The 15,586-nt window shown below is 39.7% G+C and overlaps 1 protein-coding gene across 12 annotated transcripts in view; it reads left to right on the forward strand.

Moving 5' to 3' along the window:
* The window catches only part of phc2b (polyhomeotic homolog 2b (Drosophila)), a 91,021-nt gene that overhangs the window by 59,237 nt on the left and 16,198 nt on the right, over positions 1-15,586 (forward strand). For 8 of the 12 annotated variants that reach the window (XM_077530978.1, XM_077530977.1, XM_077530972.1 and 5 more), the window contains 4 exons: positions 2,087-2,592; positions 2,747-2,849; positions 4,565-4,796; positions 12,302-12,540. In XM_077530978.1, coding sequence (XP_077387104.1) covers positions 12,365-12,540 — 176 coding nt within the window. In that variant the 5' untranslated portion in view covers positions 2,087-2,592; positions 2,747-2,849; positions 4,565-4,796; positions 12,302-12,364. Of the gene's footprint in view, positions 1-2,086; positions 2,593-2,746; positions 2,850-2,967; positions 2,984-4,564; positions 4,797-12,301; positions 12,541-15,586 lie in introns of all 12 variants that reach the window. The other 4 variants (XM_077530973.1, XM_077530974.1, XM_077530971.1 and 1 more) reach the window with 4 other exon arrangements.

A 15,586-nucleotide genomic window follows, 5' to 3' on the forward strand; every position in this document is an offset into this window, starting at 1 on the left:
TTCTTCCATCTCCACCTGAAAGTGGAGCACCAATCAGCTGTCTAAAATTGGGGCCATCTCTTTTGCCCATTTGCTGTTGGGCTGTTCCTATCAGCAGACACTGATAGCTTCGACTATATACGTGCGAGCACTTCACTCATTTCCACTTGAGGGTCTGTATCTGTTGCCGGTAAAATGATAAACCTGCACCTTGCATGGGAGCTTACCTTTTTAGGCCGTTATCTTACCTCAAATGGAATTTAAATTTTTAGGTTTTCATTGTCGTTGTGCTGTCCGCGATAGGTTTTTCCCAACCTTTTTTAAGGCTAAGGCTCATTTTTCACGTCAGAAAAAACCCACTGTAATACGTAAGTAGTGAGGATTAGCGGTTCAAAAAATGGATGGATGTACTATTCTGTAAATAAGTAAGAAATCACACAAACTAAAGTGAAGATTACAACAAACCTTACGCGGTGAAAAAGATCAAACATGCTGAGGTGTTTTTTTTCCAGATAGCACACTGTGCCCCCCTATAGGAGCATAGTTTGGGAGTTGCTCAATCCCCCCCACCCCCTTATTCCTTCCTCTTGCTTTCCTTTTTCATCAAAGAAATCTAGCCTGCGTCTGGTGACCCCTCAGCCTTCCCGTTCTATGTCCCTTTGTTGGTGTCACTGACCCTGATTTGCTCAAAAATATTGGAGTTACTTGTCAGCTGTCCGTGATGCAACCAAGCTTCAAACTTTCTTAAACCAGTTGATTAGCTAGTCTGCATGTAAACACTGAGGCAATACTGAACTACGAAAGTCAGGGGCGTGCCTAATTGTTTTTGACAGTGTTCCACGGAGGGTCTCTGATAACCCATCACCAACTGACCTCTGAACTGACGATGTTTGCGCACGTTCAGGCCTCCCTTGAAATAACAAAGAACAGGCGAAAACTATCTCGCCATGAATCCTTACCTCTTTTAAGTGCAACCACACAATTGCACCTCTGTTTTGACCTTCTAAAGCTGCCCAAATCTGAATCCCTCTCAGCTGCTTATAACTATGGCCTTTTTCCAGGAAGCCTTTCCCAGTCACTTGAAATCTGACGCAGGTTAGTTGAGTTTTCTGTTTTGTTTTTTTGTTTTGTTTTTTTCCTTCAACAAATTGACAATGAAATAATGTGGTAGACACATTGTTCTGCTTCTGGCAGCATTCTTTTATGCTAGAGAGCTGTTGTTAATTATCAAAGGCATGTTTATATGTTTCGAGTTATGTGAATTATAGGATTAGCTGTGCATGTGTTGCATAACGAGGTGGAATTCTGAATGCTGGGAGAACACGTTTACGGGAGCATAAGAGAGGACGAACAAGGAGCTCTTTCGTTGTATTTACATTCATTTGGATTGTTGCACTTTAATATTCAACGCAGAGCCCCAAATAGTGGGTTATTGACATAAAAAATAGAAACACCTCCCTCGAATAAAGTGCCCTGACTAGGTGCCGAGGCTCAATTGTTGCTGTCAACCAACCAAACACCAATCACGGCTCAGCTTAAACATCGTTGTGGTTGTCTGTTAAGGGGCAAGGTTGGACTAGACTGTTGGAAACACACACATTGTTTCAGGTTTTGTTTACTCCACATTCGCTAAGCTCTCATTTCAGCAGCACAAAGAAGGTTGTTGTGCTCAAACATGTTGAGTTTTTGAATAACGGCATAAGATCCCCGCACACTGCCTGACAGCTTGGAACAGATCCAAAATTAGTTAATTGTAACTCTAAAATGCAGTCTAAGAACATGATGTTGAAAACAGCCATTTTGTTTCATGCAAGGGCATGCATAGTTCACCTTGGACAGTAGTACAATACATTGCATGATAATACTGTTTCCTTAAAGTCTTGCACCAATCCACTCCAAGGTTAGATTTACACTGCATGCATCAAGTGACAGTTTCGATGTCTTTTAGCTCGAAAGTGGTGCAAATGGGATTTGCTTCATCATAGTCTTGACAGAAAAACAAATGCATTGAAATGCAACCTAAGAAAAACACGCACATTTAAAAAGAGATATTCTATGTGCTACAGTATTTGAAGCAGTTTAAACATATCCACATGCCTTGAAACAGGTTTCATGAACTCCGGACTTGGTGTGGGGTGACTATCGCCAAGGCAACAGCCACCGGAGAGTGTCTCAACGAGGCCCTTTTTAGAGAGCTGGCACGTTCAGCAGGCACATTGACGCTTTCTCAAGCCCATTCTTCTTCTGCTTCTTCTTCGGCCCGCTTGTGAAACGGCGAGATAAAGCACGACGTCCAACAAAAGGTCATGTGTGTCTAAAAGTCGAAATCTGCGAGCCACGGGCCTTTCTCAATTGTCTCTTTCGGGTTTTGTTCTCATATCAGTTCTTTGCAGCGGCAGGAGTGGTCAGCGGACAATTTGGTACCGGACCCCACGGAGAAACTGAATAAATGTTATTGATCATCAGCCTGAAATGAATTGAAAAAGAGAATTATTTTTGGAGAGGTTCAAACAATATTACAGAGTAATATGGAAATCAGTGATACAATTCATGTGTCATTGAAGAAACAAATGCAGGGCTCCCTGTTACAACAAAACTGCATTCAGAGTAATGGTGAGTTGTAATATAAATAATAACATTTTATTTGTTCTGTGCCAGTCTGTGTATATATAGCTGTAGCCTATGTGAAATCAATCTGTTGTCCGTCTGTTTAAAGCACTGCAGCATACCATTTCATCGCTGATACTCTAAACTTAATGTTTTCCAGAAGCAGCTTTTGAAGACACAGGGACACCGTCTTCCTGGTGTGCAATGCATTGTTGGTTGCAAGACCAACTCTAAACAAAGAAGTGAAAGCAAAGGAGTCGATGGTAATCTTAGTCAAACTAAATCTTGATCACTATCGTGTGTATTGTCATAACTACAAACGGGTGTTTTGTGTTTTGTTTTTCTTGCGTTTTGTCTTGCTACACTCTGCTGTTGAATCAGTCAGCCAGCAGAACAGGTGTAGGTCATCATATTGCCATTACAAAATGTTAATGGAAATTTACAGGTAGCCTAAGAGCCATCAAGCGCCATTTTGACAAACATAGAACTGCACCTAGCAGACTACCAATCGCTACCTTTTTTCCTGGCCATGACAACCAAGCAACTATGTAAAAGTCAGCAAAAATAATACATTTTAATTGAAGATCATTAAAACATGTTTGAATGATGGGCTCGATTGCTTTTGCACCTGTTTGACCAAGTCCCACAACTTAATGTTGTGTCCCTACAGTTGTAATAGTATAATTAAGCAACAAGCAGATTTTCCTGTGGTGTGGGGTGGGAGATTTTTATTATTATTTTTTCCTCCCCCTGATCTGCTTGGAAATGAGTCAGGGCCAAAAATTGTAAATATCAAACCTGATCATGTGTGGGTATTGTAACATTTTAGAAATTAGTTCAAATGTAAAAAAAAAAATTGGTGTGTGTACTTTGATTTTGTATAACACATTTCTCAGGGGCACCTGCTTCCGATTGGAGTTTGTCGAAGTAGTTAAAATGTATACATTTTCACTATGATAGCCACACTTGCGAAAGTGATGAGTTTTCCGGCATGGTATAACCAACGTGAATATCAAACTACTGTGTAGTTTTAAGGGGCTGTGTTCAGGAGCCTTGAAATAAATAAATTTCCACTACATTCGCTTTCAAAAATTGTTGGGTTTTCAGACTCGTTGAGGCCCCCCAAAAGGAAACTCATTCTGCAGAAGAAGAAGAATAGACATGATTTCAAGAGGACGTTTGCACTGGCCAATAAAATGAAAAATCTGAAATGACAGTGGTTTAAAAAGAAAATGTTTTGATTATATTTCCAGCGAGAGTCATGGTCAGAAGCTAACTGCTCACAGATTTCATCAAAACTATGCATTGACTATTACATAATGTTGATTTAGCTAATCAATGTCAATATTTTGAAGTTCCCAATGACTCATTAATGGGTGATTAATAGCTTCCAGCTTTTTTGGCTCTTGAGTGCAAGCCCAAAACCAAACCAGAACCAGCTGGTTGATGCAGGAGCAGGCAGAATCACACAACGGGGGAGGGGGGGGGGGGATTAATGCCCATTCTTCTTGTCCCACCAAAACCCAACAAGGTCTCAATTCACTGCAAGCACCTCCCGTCGCCCGACTCAGCTGAGCGGGCAGCAGGCGAGAGGCCAAAATGCGGCCGTAACTCTGCCGGCTAAATCGCTGACACGCTCCCTTCTTTTCTTCACGGGACCCTCCGTCGGACATTAGGGCCCCTGAGAGGTGCATTTTGGGAGAAGATGAAAGTCACGAACAGGCCAGAAAAGGGCAGATGAATGTAAATGTTGTCGTTAACCTTTCCTATGACCCTCCTACCATTGCTGCAGTGTACACCGGCCAAAGTTATTGCCTGCGACATTTCAGTTTGGATGCAAGGATTCTACGGCATACCCCTACTACTAAATACAATAGTCAATAGCTGTCTTTATAACCCTTTTTAACACTTTGTGGTAGATAATCATAATTATTCTGTCTAATCCTGCTGGTAATGTGATGGGGTTTTTTCCCCCCAGGTCAGCACAAGCAAAAGGGATGAGGAAAGAGTTAAAAACTTGCACACATTGTCCATGACAAAAGGAGATCATCTCATCCCACCTCTTCCCAGCCACCACACCCCTCTCCTCATCATTATGTCCATTTGGAAACATGTCACTCCCGCCTGCTACCTCGGCAAAAAAACAGACTGTCACACGGCATTAGCTGTCTGGCCGAAGTCACCGGACCGTGCGGGCCGAGCTGAGTGAGGTAAGCTTGGAATGAAGCATCCGGGGGAGGACATGCAAACCTGCTGTCCTCTCATTAAACCCTCTGTTGTCCAATTAGGACTCTCACTGCACCCTGAGTCAACAATCTCATGATGAGTTTATCACCAACACTAATATATTGCTCAGTAATTACTTGTTTTTTTGTTCTAGTTAAGTTACTTCACATTTGAAAACATGAAGGCTTTACCGAAAGGGGAATTTCGCAACAAGATCTCAAAACTTTCTGTTATGATCTTCTTTATCATCTGCTTTTTACTTATATACACAAAGCATTTATTAAAAAAAAAAAAAGGCAAAATGGCCGCTTTCTGATATTGAGAGAAACTGCTTGATTCTGCTGCTTAATTCATATTGCACTGTCACAATATCAACCAGAATACCGTATTTAGACTAGTGGGGCTGGATAGAACATATTATTGTCAAGATTTTTTTTTTGTTTGACTTCCTTTTTAAAACTTACACTGATGGCTGCTGCATGTTGTCCCTCTCAGGCATGACGTAGACATGATTGATTGATTGATTCAATCCATGTTTATGAAAGCTTATACGTTAACGTACGAGTAATTAAGAATTAAATTCTCTTCATTAGAGCTTCAGTCTGCACCTAAATGGTGGTATTTTGCTCCTAAAAAAATAAAAAATAAATAAAGTAACATTTTTCATTTTGCAGTAATTTTCAGATTGTTTTTTTTTTAAATTCAGTAATCAAAGTTCTTGAATATTTTTTGTTGACAAACTCCTGCTCCTCACTTATGGCATATTCATCAGTAAAAATGTGTGAAGTGAAGATTGACCTTACAAGTCATCAAAACCGAATGGAAATTTCCTCAAGAACAAGCAGGAAGTGACAACAAATTGTAACCAAGTATTAAAAAGTGACAGTTAATTTATGATTGTTTTATTAAGTTCACTAAAGCCTTAATGTTTAATCAGCTACATGTAAGAAACTGTATTCTTTTATTGACAACTGTACAAATTCATTCAAGTATACTGCAGGCGAACTTATGAGAATGTAGCTTTAGACATCATTTTCTTCTTGCATCACTTTATCACCTATTATTTCCCTCCTACACTGCACTGATTGCATGACAGAAGTCATCACTTGGGAGGGGATTTACAAGAGCAGTGGCTCAATCACTTCAAGTTTACTTCCTTATAATGTGCTGTCGCCTCTCCCTCTTTTTTTATTTTTTTTCCTCATGTGGGCGTTCATGTTGGACGTGCTCAGTGTCTGATGACGCCTCAACGTCATCCCTGAAAGTTGGTGACGAACACCAGACTGGCAAACACTTCACACTCGTGTGCCTCGGCCCCTTCGCTGTCCCTGTCGCCACAAATAGAACCTACGTGAGTGCGCTCGCTGGAGTCTCAAGTGACCTCCCCACATTAACTGTATATACAAAAGTGTTCACCTACCATGGCCCCGCCACAACACCGATTTTTTGAAAGAATGCTTTTACTTAAAAGCAGAGCCACAGCACTGATGCACTTTTCAGCCGTTCACAATAGGCTAATTGCTTCTGGAAGCCAGAAGATGGCAGCAAAGAACCACTTTTTTTTTTTTTTTTTCCGAAATGAAGCTCCTCAGCTCAACTTAGTTCTTTGAAGATGCTGCAAAATGGCGCCAAAGCAAAACTTTTATTACTTTTTGACTGAGCATAAAAGGAGAATAGGTTATTAAGGAATAATGTAGGATAGTTCCCCCCAACAAATCTGCAAAAATAGATGGATTTTTACATATACAGTATATTATACATTTTTAAAGGTTGCAAAATTGAAACCTACACAATAATAGTGTTTACTTTTAGGTTTTATGTCACAAAACTACTTTGAAATGAATTTCAAATGTTTTGGGATCACAGTAGTTTTGAAGTTATAGTATATATTTGACAAGTGCGAGCTCACTGTGTAACATAAACCACTTCCTAGACCATTCGGCACTGTTTTCGAGAAGAAAACATTTAAGGCATTCAGTGCTGGCTTTCTCTGCAGTGTCACCTCAGTTAACCTCAATTCGAACGCACATTGGGGGGGGAATACTGCTGAAAATGAGTTGTAGAGTATAATGAATAGCGAGCTGCCATCCATAAAACCTGCACACTTATAACATACATCAATTGGTTCACGCCTCTAATTTCTGGTTAGTGACATTTTTTTTTAGGACTGCCTTACTGTGCAAATCCTCTTATTCTCCGATTAGCCCATCCTTCACGTCCTATTTTTCATTTATGGCATTACTTGTCCAAATTTGAATATTTGAGTAATGGAAAATTCCACACACAAGTGATGGCACTGCATTTTTTTTTTCGCCTTGGTGAACAGGTTTAGCAAAACAAACAAACCAAAGGGAGTCGTTTCAAATTATTACTCATCCGTCCAGTTTGTGGAATGAAGAAGAGCAAAACGGGAAATGACTGGCATTGTTATTCACAAGTGTCGTTAATGAGGGGAAATAGTACAACTTGCGAAAGATTTTTTTATTATTTTATTTATTTATTTATTTTTTATTTATTTTATTTTTTTATTTATATAAAGAGAGAGTAAAAGTTGAATTTGTAAACCTTTGAGGGGAGCAGTTATGGCACTTTCCCTTGCTGAAGAATGAAGAAATTGACTAACACTTCATATATATTAGCCTAAATGAAGACTCAGTTGTTTTTATAATTTAGCAAAACAGGTACTTCACACTTGTAAAAAGTACAGGTGTCTATGCCGTTTATGAACTAACACATTAGCTTAATTGAAGATTCACTTGTCTTCAGAAAACGCGTACTTCAGGTGTGTTGAAGGCTAAAAATTGCCTTTGATGTTTACAAAAAATACACTTGAAGCTTGTTGTTGACATAAGTTTATTTGAGGTGTACAAAACCACGTAAGCTATAAATTTTAAATCAATTGTTTTACCATTCAATGTGGTTCTTTCATACAATGACATCAATTATCTTTTGCAAAAAAAATACATTAAAAAAACAAATTGTGTGTTTATGAAAATGACGAAAGCAACTTTTGTTGAAGACAAAGTAAAATACTTCACTATTGTGTTTGTCAACTTTAAGTGGGGACAGCTCTGGCATGTTTTCTTGCTGACAAGTGTGGAAATTAATGACAGATGAGCCAAAAGTCTAAACAGGCACGGGGCTTCGACTGTAAGCAAACACTTTGGTGGGCCTTTTATTGGCAATTGCTCCACCCCCCCCCCCCCCAAAAAAAACAATCAAAACACTGCAGCCTTGTTCTTCTCTGCACACACATAGCCACAGACTACTGGGCACGTTGTAACTTCTGTGACGAGAATCCTATTATTTTGATCGGCTGTGAGGGAATTGAAGTAATGAGGGTGTGATGGGCCGCCGCGCGTGAGAGGACGCTCTGAGCTGTGCTGTTTCATCGCTCTTTCATAACTCATTTCCCCATTGAAAATAATAGAAATATAAATGAGTGTTGGAGTGCAAGCATCACACTTTTTAGCTGTACAATCTTGCATTCAAGTGTAAAAAGTGTAGGCTGCATGGTAAAACTTACAAACAGTAAAGTATGAGCAGTTTAACATGTCATGACCACTTCCTGTGCAGATTTGTGAGGACAAACTCACTCAACACATCCCCACACAGGATAATCTTTTCGATACATCAAACTATCAGGTCATTGATGACTTTTATCTAAAGCGAGGAATCAGGATCTAAATCTGCCTGTACCAACCTTGGGCCATCATTAATACTGGTGTGTTGTTTTGAATGTGTAGTAAACGTCCGGTCTGTTTGTTAGCAGCTAGCAAGCTAAGGTAGCTTGAAGACTTCGATATACACAATACGAGTATATCGGGACACAAACGATTTCATGAATGCAGTGTCCATTCATCCATGTTAGGTTTGTTTGTTAGCTCCGGCGTCGGCGCTAGCTTCCTGGTTTCGTCACAGTTGAATATCCCGCCCCAAACACAATGTTGCTCTGTGATTGGTCCGAACCACCAGTGGTTTGGGAACGGCAGTTATCTGCGGGAGACAGTACAAGATAGTATTCTTCGGAGTTTGTGAACTCACAAATACTGCGAGAATTCATCTTGCGAGAGCAAGGTTAATATTTCCCACTTTTTAACAAAAACGCTCGCTGAAAATCAAGCTCCCTAAATTCATTTGTTATGTGATGTTTGCCCTCCGGGAGGCGCAGCGGGACCTAAGCAGTGACGTCAGCTGGAAGGATCTATTGAAGCCATTTCCATTACATTCCAAGTGAGCTTGTGTGAATGTGTGAATGATTGATTACAATAATTTTTTTTTTTTAAAATCCATTCCAGTGGGACCAAGCGGAAACTGTATGATAGCGTAATTAACTCACACTCCTCCTGTCCTACATTGAATCCTGCAGTTGACAATACCGATCTTACGTCACAAGTTAAAATGGCGGTCAACTCGGTGAAATGGAAGCTCTCCGCTCATTGAAAAGCATTGGACTTTGGATTGTTATAATTTGATTTGTGAGGAATATTTTGATTTCAAAACGTGATGAGATGTCGTTTGACAAATGACTACTATAAGAATCTGCCTGGTTTGTATAGTCACAGGCAAAAGCAATACAATACGCCATTTGTTTTTACCATGTCAAAGAAGCATTTGCATTGCGGAATTATTAGAAATGCCCGGATGTTCGGAATTGTCAATCTCCACAGCATCCATCCATTCCGTTATTTATTTTTAATAAATTTGTGAAGTCTATCTTAGGTCGTGCTTAGGGAGGGGATGTCTGCTGTGACTCAATCAGACTAAATATCCTTCTTCACAATAGTCATCGACCCTGTGCAAACATGATGAGGATGGGGGAAGCACGCAAGCCATTCCTGAACTAATAAGCAAACTTTGATGGCAGTTCAAACAGGCATCAAGGTGGCTGGCCGGTCTGCTGTTTACAATATCGTAGACGAGGACAAAACGGCAAACACAAAAGAGGAAGCCGACCGAGGCAGGCCGGCCTTTGACAGCAGGAATTTTCATTGTCTCAGGGAAACAATCGTGTTCATTCCTGTTAGCTATTTTAAACACTTTTCTTCAACCCTGGGACTCAGAGATGACATTGGAGGGACACTTTAAACGCACTAGAGCAGAGAGCTGAGATTATGGCTTAAACCTGTCAAAACTGTCAACACAACATCTACAAATCATTTTTTAAGAACTATAAATCAGTTTTCTTGTCGCGCACATCATTTCTCAACATGTTTGCACCGAGGTGTCTTGGTCGAATGTGATCAGACTTGTAAACTGGTTAGACAATGTCGCCTCCTTGTGGTACTTTAGTGCAACAGCATAATTTCTAAATTATGGGCTCAAAGTGGGGACTTTTATTATATTATTATTATATTATATTTATTCTATTTTTTTTTAAAAACGATATAAAATGTTTTTTATTTGTGTATTATTATTATTTGTATTTCAGTTTTTTATATTATACATATTAGCATTATCGTCTAAACTATTCTTATTCATTACCATTTGTTTTATAGTATTTGATTTTTTTAACTTTCAAAATGCCATACACCAATTGGATTTGAAATTGTGGAGTTTTCATTTTAATTATTTAAATTTTTAATCAAGTAAATTGTAATTAATTTACTTAATTATACATCACAACATGGTAGCCTATATTTATTGTTGGTCATTTAAATATGTTGTAATTCAGGGCTAAATTTTTCTGTAGCTTTTTGTTTGGAAATTAGTGTATCACATTAGCAAAAAAAAAAAAAAAACTTTTAACAATACACTATTTTATAAGTGTAATGCATATAAATAAGCAACATGCAGCTCTCAGTATGATACAGTGCCGAAACAAACAGGGGTGTCTGTTCACAAAGTCGCTTTAAAATTATTACATATCAAAGCAAATGAAAAGACACATCTGGAAATTATTACAAACAAAAGAGTCTGTATTAATTTTCTTTCTTTCTTTCTTTCTTTCTTTCTTTCTTTCTTTCTTTCTTTCTTTCTTTCTTTCTTTCTTTCTTTCTTTCTTTCTTTCTTTAACATTAGTTCCCAAACTAAAGTGAGAAGTAAATCGTAAACAGACCCTGCATTATTGTGACAGTGAAAACAGAACATTATACAGCATTCATATCCCGCATGCTGTAGGCCTCCAAACCGGGGGTCAGCTGAGTACAGCGTTCATGTTGCGTCAAGGGAGCGATGAGTGAGCACGTAATTAAGTCACGGGCCAACCAAATATGTCATAATCTGATGAATTATTCAGGGTTTCTAAGAAAATGTTGAATGCGACCCCCGCCCAGATTCTACTCTTCCCGTTCCTCATGTTACAAGGCGACAATATGGCGGCGTCATAAACAGTCGTTTTTTTTTAGTTTTTTTTTTAGCATAGTTTGTCAATGGAAAAAAAAGTCATGATTGATGCTTGTCTTGCTTGGCTTTTGTGTGGCTTTTCCTGTGATCTTAACCCTCCTGTTATGCTGCAGGTCAATTTGACCCGTTTAAAGTTTAAAAAGGGTGGCAGAAATGTGATCTGGATCACTTGAGTGGCGGGCAACACAAATTATGCAGCAGAGCCAGAGTTGAGTTTCCACTTGTGGGATTTTAATGAGTATGGTGTAAAGGTCAGCACTTGTAGAGGGCTAACATTAATTTGTGCATCCAACAAAAGTCAGTGCAGCTCTGCTTACCTTCGGGATTTTACAAAATTCTCCGCAACAGTGGGCTTCTTTTTGCATGATGTTGCCTCTGCTTCAGTGTTGCAATCAATTTGCAACTTAACAGTCTAGGTGAATATGTCATGAGTGGAGGAAACTTCATGTGTGTGTGGTAGTGGTGGTGTAGGACGGCTGATTTTATTTTATTTTTTCAATTGTTCCGATTTTGCCTTAGCTTGCATGCAATGTCTTGAGTTACCACTCCGATGAATTGAAAAATAGTGCAATTACGGTGGAAATTCTTTGCGAAAACTCGGTTCGCTAACAAATTGGTTTACAAACATTTTCCAGACAAATAATTGATTTCACGAACTGTGACTCCTGACATCCTTGCAGAATTCTCATTCATTCTGCATGTCACATATTTATAAAGTAAATAAATACCTTGACTCTTATATCTTATATGATTTTTATTTATTTTTTTGCTGTATATTATTATGCACTGTTTCTCTGCAAAAAAAAATGCAATGTGTTGACAAAATACCAACGACATCCCCTGATCGAACCACAAAAGGACAAGGAAAAACTCAACAACAAAAAAATGTGTTTGTGTTAATTGTTGTACAGTATTTATTTTACTATAGTGCTATTTATTTTTCATTATTTAAAACATGTTAGCAAATTAAATATGTTTTAGGTGGGCTGGAACGGATGAATAGCATTTTCATTCATTTAAATGGGGGGGCATAATTTGTTCCTTTTGTGTCCCAAAGGGTATTAATTGAAGGGTTAATGGGTCTCGGTTGCCATGGAGACCAAATCGGCGCTATTTGACAGGCGCTGTTGTATCCTTGTAACAGGAGACGAGCTGAGAGCGAGAAGGGGTGGGTCCCCACTGCCCCGTGATCTCCGCCTATTGGTCGATGGTGCGTCACGTGACCAGTGTGGAATGCAAATGCAAAAAAGTTGCCACTGCTGTCCTTCTGCAGTGCTGGCGTTTAACGGTGCTTCGGCAGGCCAGAAATGGATTATGTCGTAGGCTAAGCAAGGGGGACGCGACACCAGAAGGAAGGGCGACCCGGCGAGGTTTACAGCAACGGTAAGCAGGAGGCTTATAAAGAAAAATTCGCCTCCCACCCCCCTCGCTACTAGCTTGGCTCGCTCGTGTCCTGGAACGCGCTAGCTAAAACATGTGCCTCCCTCCAAACACTTAAGATTTTCGTGTCGTTTGTTCAGTAAATTCCATGTTCGTTTTTGTGAACGCCTCGGTTTCGAGCGCTCACGTGTGATGGAATTCACCACGCACGCCTCGAATGAAAACAAACGCATGCGGGGTAACATTTAAAAGGCGACTGTCAAGCTTGGTTGCGCCGACAAGCCCCAATATCGATTTGACGCGCGGGGTAACATACGGGCACGCGTGACGTCACTGGAGCTATTTTGACAAGCGTCTGTCATAGCAGCGTGACGGAGGCCCCCTTCAACTAAACTCACATTGAACTCCCACCTCGGTTTACATTTGCGAGACACATGTAGGTCAACCACGTGACTGAAGTGGGAAGTCGTTCCGAGGGGAAAGTAGCAGTAACAGGCCATAACATAATTATGGCTATGTCCATGTTTGTTGCCATTAACACATCTGTAACCACAGGGTTGCGGTTCCAGTCCCATTGGGGGAAATTCAAAAACTAAAATAAAATGTCAGCTAGTTGTTGGTTGCATGCTATTCTCCTCCCGTGAAGTTGTCCTTGAGCAAGGCACTGACCGACATGTTTCTACAAGAACGTCTTGTTGTGTGGTTGTTATTAACCAATGTACTCGCCAGCAACAGCTAAGGCCCTCTATTTATGGTAGGGTACATATTGTTGTGACTGTTTTGTTATTGATATGGGCAAATATTTGGTTTCCCTGGACCTCTTGAGGTGTGGGAGTGGAGATGGTGCCTGACTCAAAGGTACCTTAACAGCAGTCAGACCAGCAGGAGTTGGACCATGAATCCTCCAGGTCCAAAAGTCAAGAGTCCTTACAGATGGGCCCCTGTAGCCCTGTTTGACATTTGTTGCTAAAATGTGTTTAAACTACACAATTGGTTGAATTTTGTGATACATTTTTCTCTAAAAGTATAGTTGAACTTCAATAAACATTTGATGGTAATTCATATGTGTATGGTGTCTCAGGTGAGGTCGTTTAGCCGCTTCTGTCCTTTGAAATGTGTCAAAAAAAAAAAAAGTAACATGCCGAAAGTTACACATCCTTTATATAACAAAGTCACTTTTCTCTTTGCCTATATTTCATTGGTGCCTCATACCTGACCCATATATACCACATCGACACGACACTCGGGAGATTGATTCATCAGAGACTCTTCTTCAACTTTTCTAATTAGTGTGCTTTACCACAACTATTTCACGCGCTACATGCTATTTATAGATTACAACGCAACCTTTTTCATTTTTCAGACTACTTTGGCACCGTTAGTATCTGTGCTTTGTGGAGATATTTTAACAGCGGGTGCATTTAATTGTGGAACAAACACAGGGTGGTAGAAAGGCTTAATGTGTTCCTCCGGCGGCGCATTTCAAGGTATTGTTGGGTTAGCGGAGCAATATTCTATAGTTTGATAAATATGTGGTGTTCCAATCTTTGTGTCTAATCTTGTATTTGCCCAAAGAGCACGACCACAAACAGGTATTGTTGGAAAGGGGATTCAATAATTCCAAACGTGCAATCATTTAGAAGATTAGTGCAGATTTTAGGAATCTTTCGACCTTTTGTTTTAGTAGACCTTAAAATTGGATCTGATCAATGATGTCATTGGTCGATCGGCATTGTAACATTACTGCCGATCACTGCCTTCGGGCGGTAGGCAGGGTACGCCCTGAACTGGTCGCCAGCCAATCGTAGGACATGTATAGACAACCATTCACAATCACACCTATTGACAATTTCGAATTTTCAGTTAACCTACCATGCATGTTTTTGGAATGTGGGAGGAAACCAGAGGAGTAACCAGAGAAAAGCCATAAAAAAAGTAAAATATCAGCTTATCCAATTAAGCAAATCTGGTCGGTGCAAAATAAAAAACATACTTAAAGGAAAGGCTCACATAGAGAGCAGACTTTTTTTTTTTTCTTTTTTTTTTTTTTTTTAATTTATTTTATAATCCTACTGGAAAAGCTTGTAGGCATCTATCTGCATTGTTTTTGTGCCAAATAATGAGCTCTTTGAACAGAAGATGTGGTTTGTTTGCGTTTAAAAACCCTTTGCTTGCTTCATTAAAAATCGCTCTGTTTATTCTGGTGTCTCATGACGCTTTAGGGATCCCAGCTTTCGTACCCCGAGGTTCATCATCAAGCAGCCGTCCTATCATTCTCCCTTTCTCCTCTTTTGTTGACCTCCTACCCCCCTCAGCCTCACAAGTGCAAGACTGGAGGCCCGCACCCGTGGTCTCACCTCCAGCTAATCTATATGCAAATGAGAAGTTGATAATCAATGAGCTTCATGCATGGTCGGCCCCAATCAATACAACATTTCAGTGGTACGGCTACATTTCACCGAGCCAGACGTGCGGGTGCCGTCTTAATGTGACGGGGCAGACCATAAGCACGCCATTATCCTCTGATTCCGTCTACTCGGAGTGCACATGAATGAATAGTGTTCCCGTTCGGGGGAGCTTTGAATTCCGAAAGTCAAAAAATATGTATTAATTTATTGAAGAGGGTTTTTTAATACCTATCTACCTAGCTAGCTTTTTTTATATTACTTGTGTGACAATTTACGCTCATTATTTAGAATTCAGCTTATGAAGTCCTCTGTTCATGCCAGTGTTTATGTTCTGGCTGTAGTCACAGAACTGAAATTTGTACACAAGTTGGAACGCACCATTGCCTTAAAACTACGCTAGCTCAGTAGTGACGTGATAAATAAATTGAAATTTATATGAGAAAAATACTTGTAGGTTGTTAAAATTAAACAGTGAAATGATTGTGATGAGAGGAGGTTTGAATTCCAATCAAGTCAAAATGTCAGTGAAGAGGAATTGCAAATTTATTAAAAAGTGGGTTTTTTTCTGTTATCATTTTTTTAATGACAATTTAAGCACATTAACAATATTCATCAAAATGTGTATTTTTTGTCAAAACAGG

This window comes from Festucalex cinctus, chromosome 8, assembly GCF_051991245.1.
Source record: "Festucalex cinctus isolate MCC-2025b chromosome 8, RoL_Fcin_1.0, whole genome shotgun sequence".
In the NCBI taxonomy this organism is placed as follows: domain Eukaryota; kingdom Metazoa; phylum Chordata; class Actinopteri; order Syngnathiformes; family Syngnathidae; genus Festucalex; species Festucalex cinctus.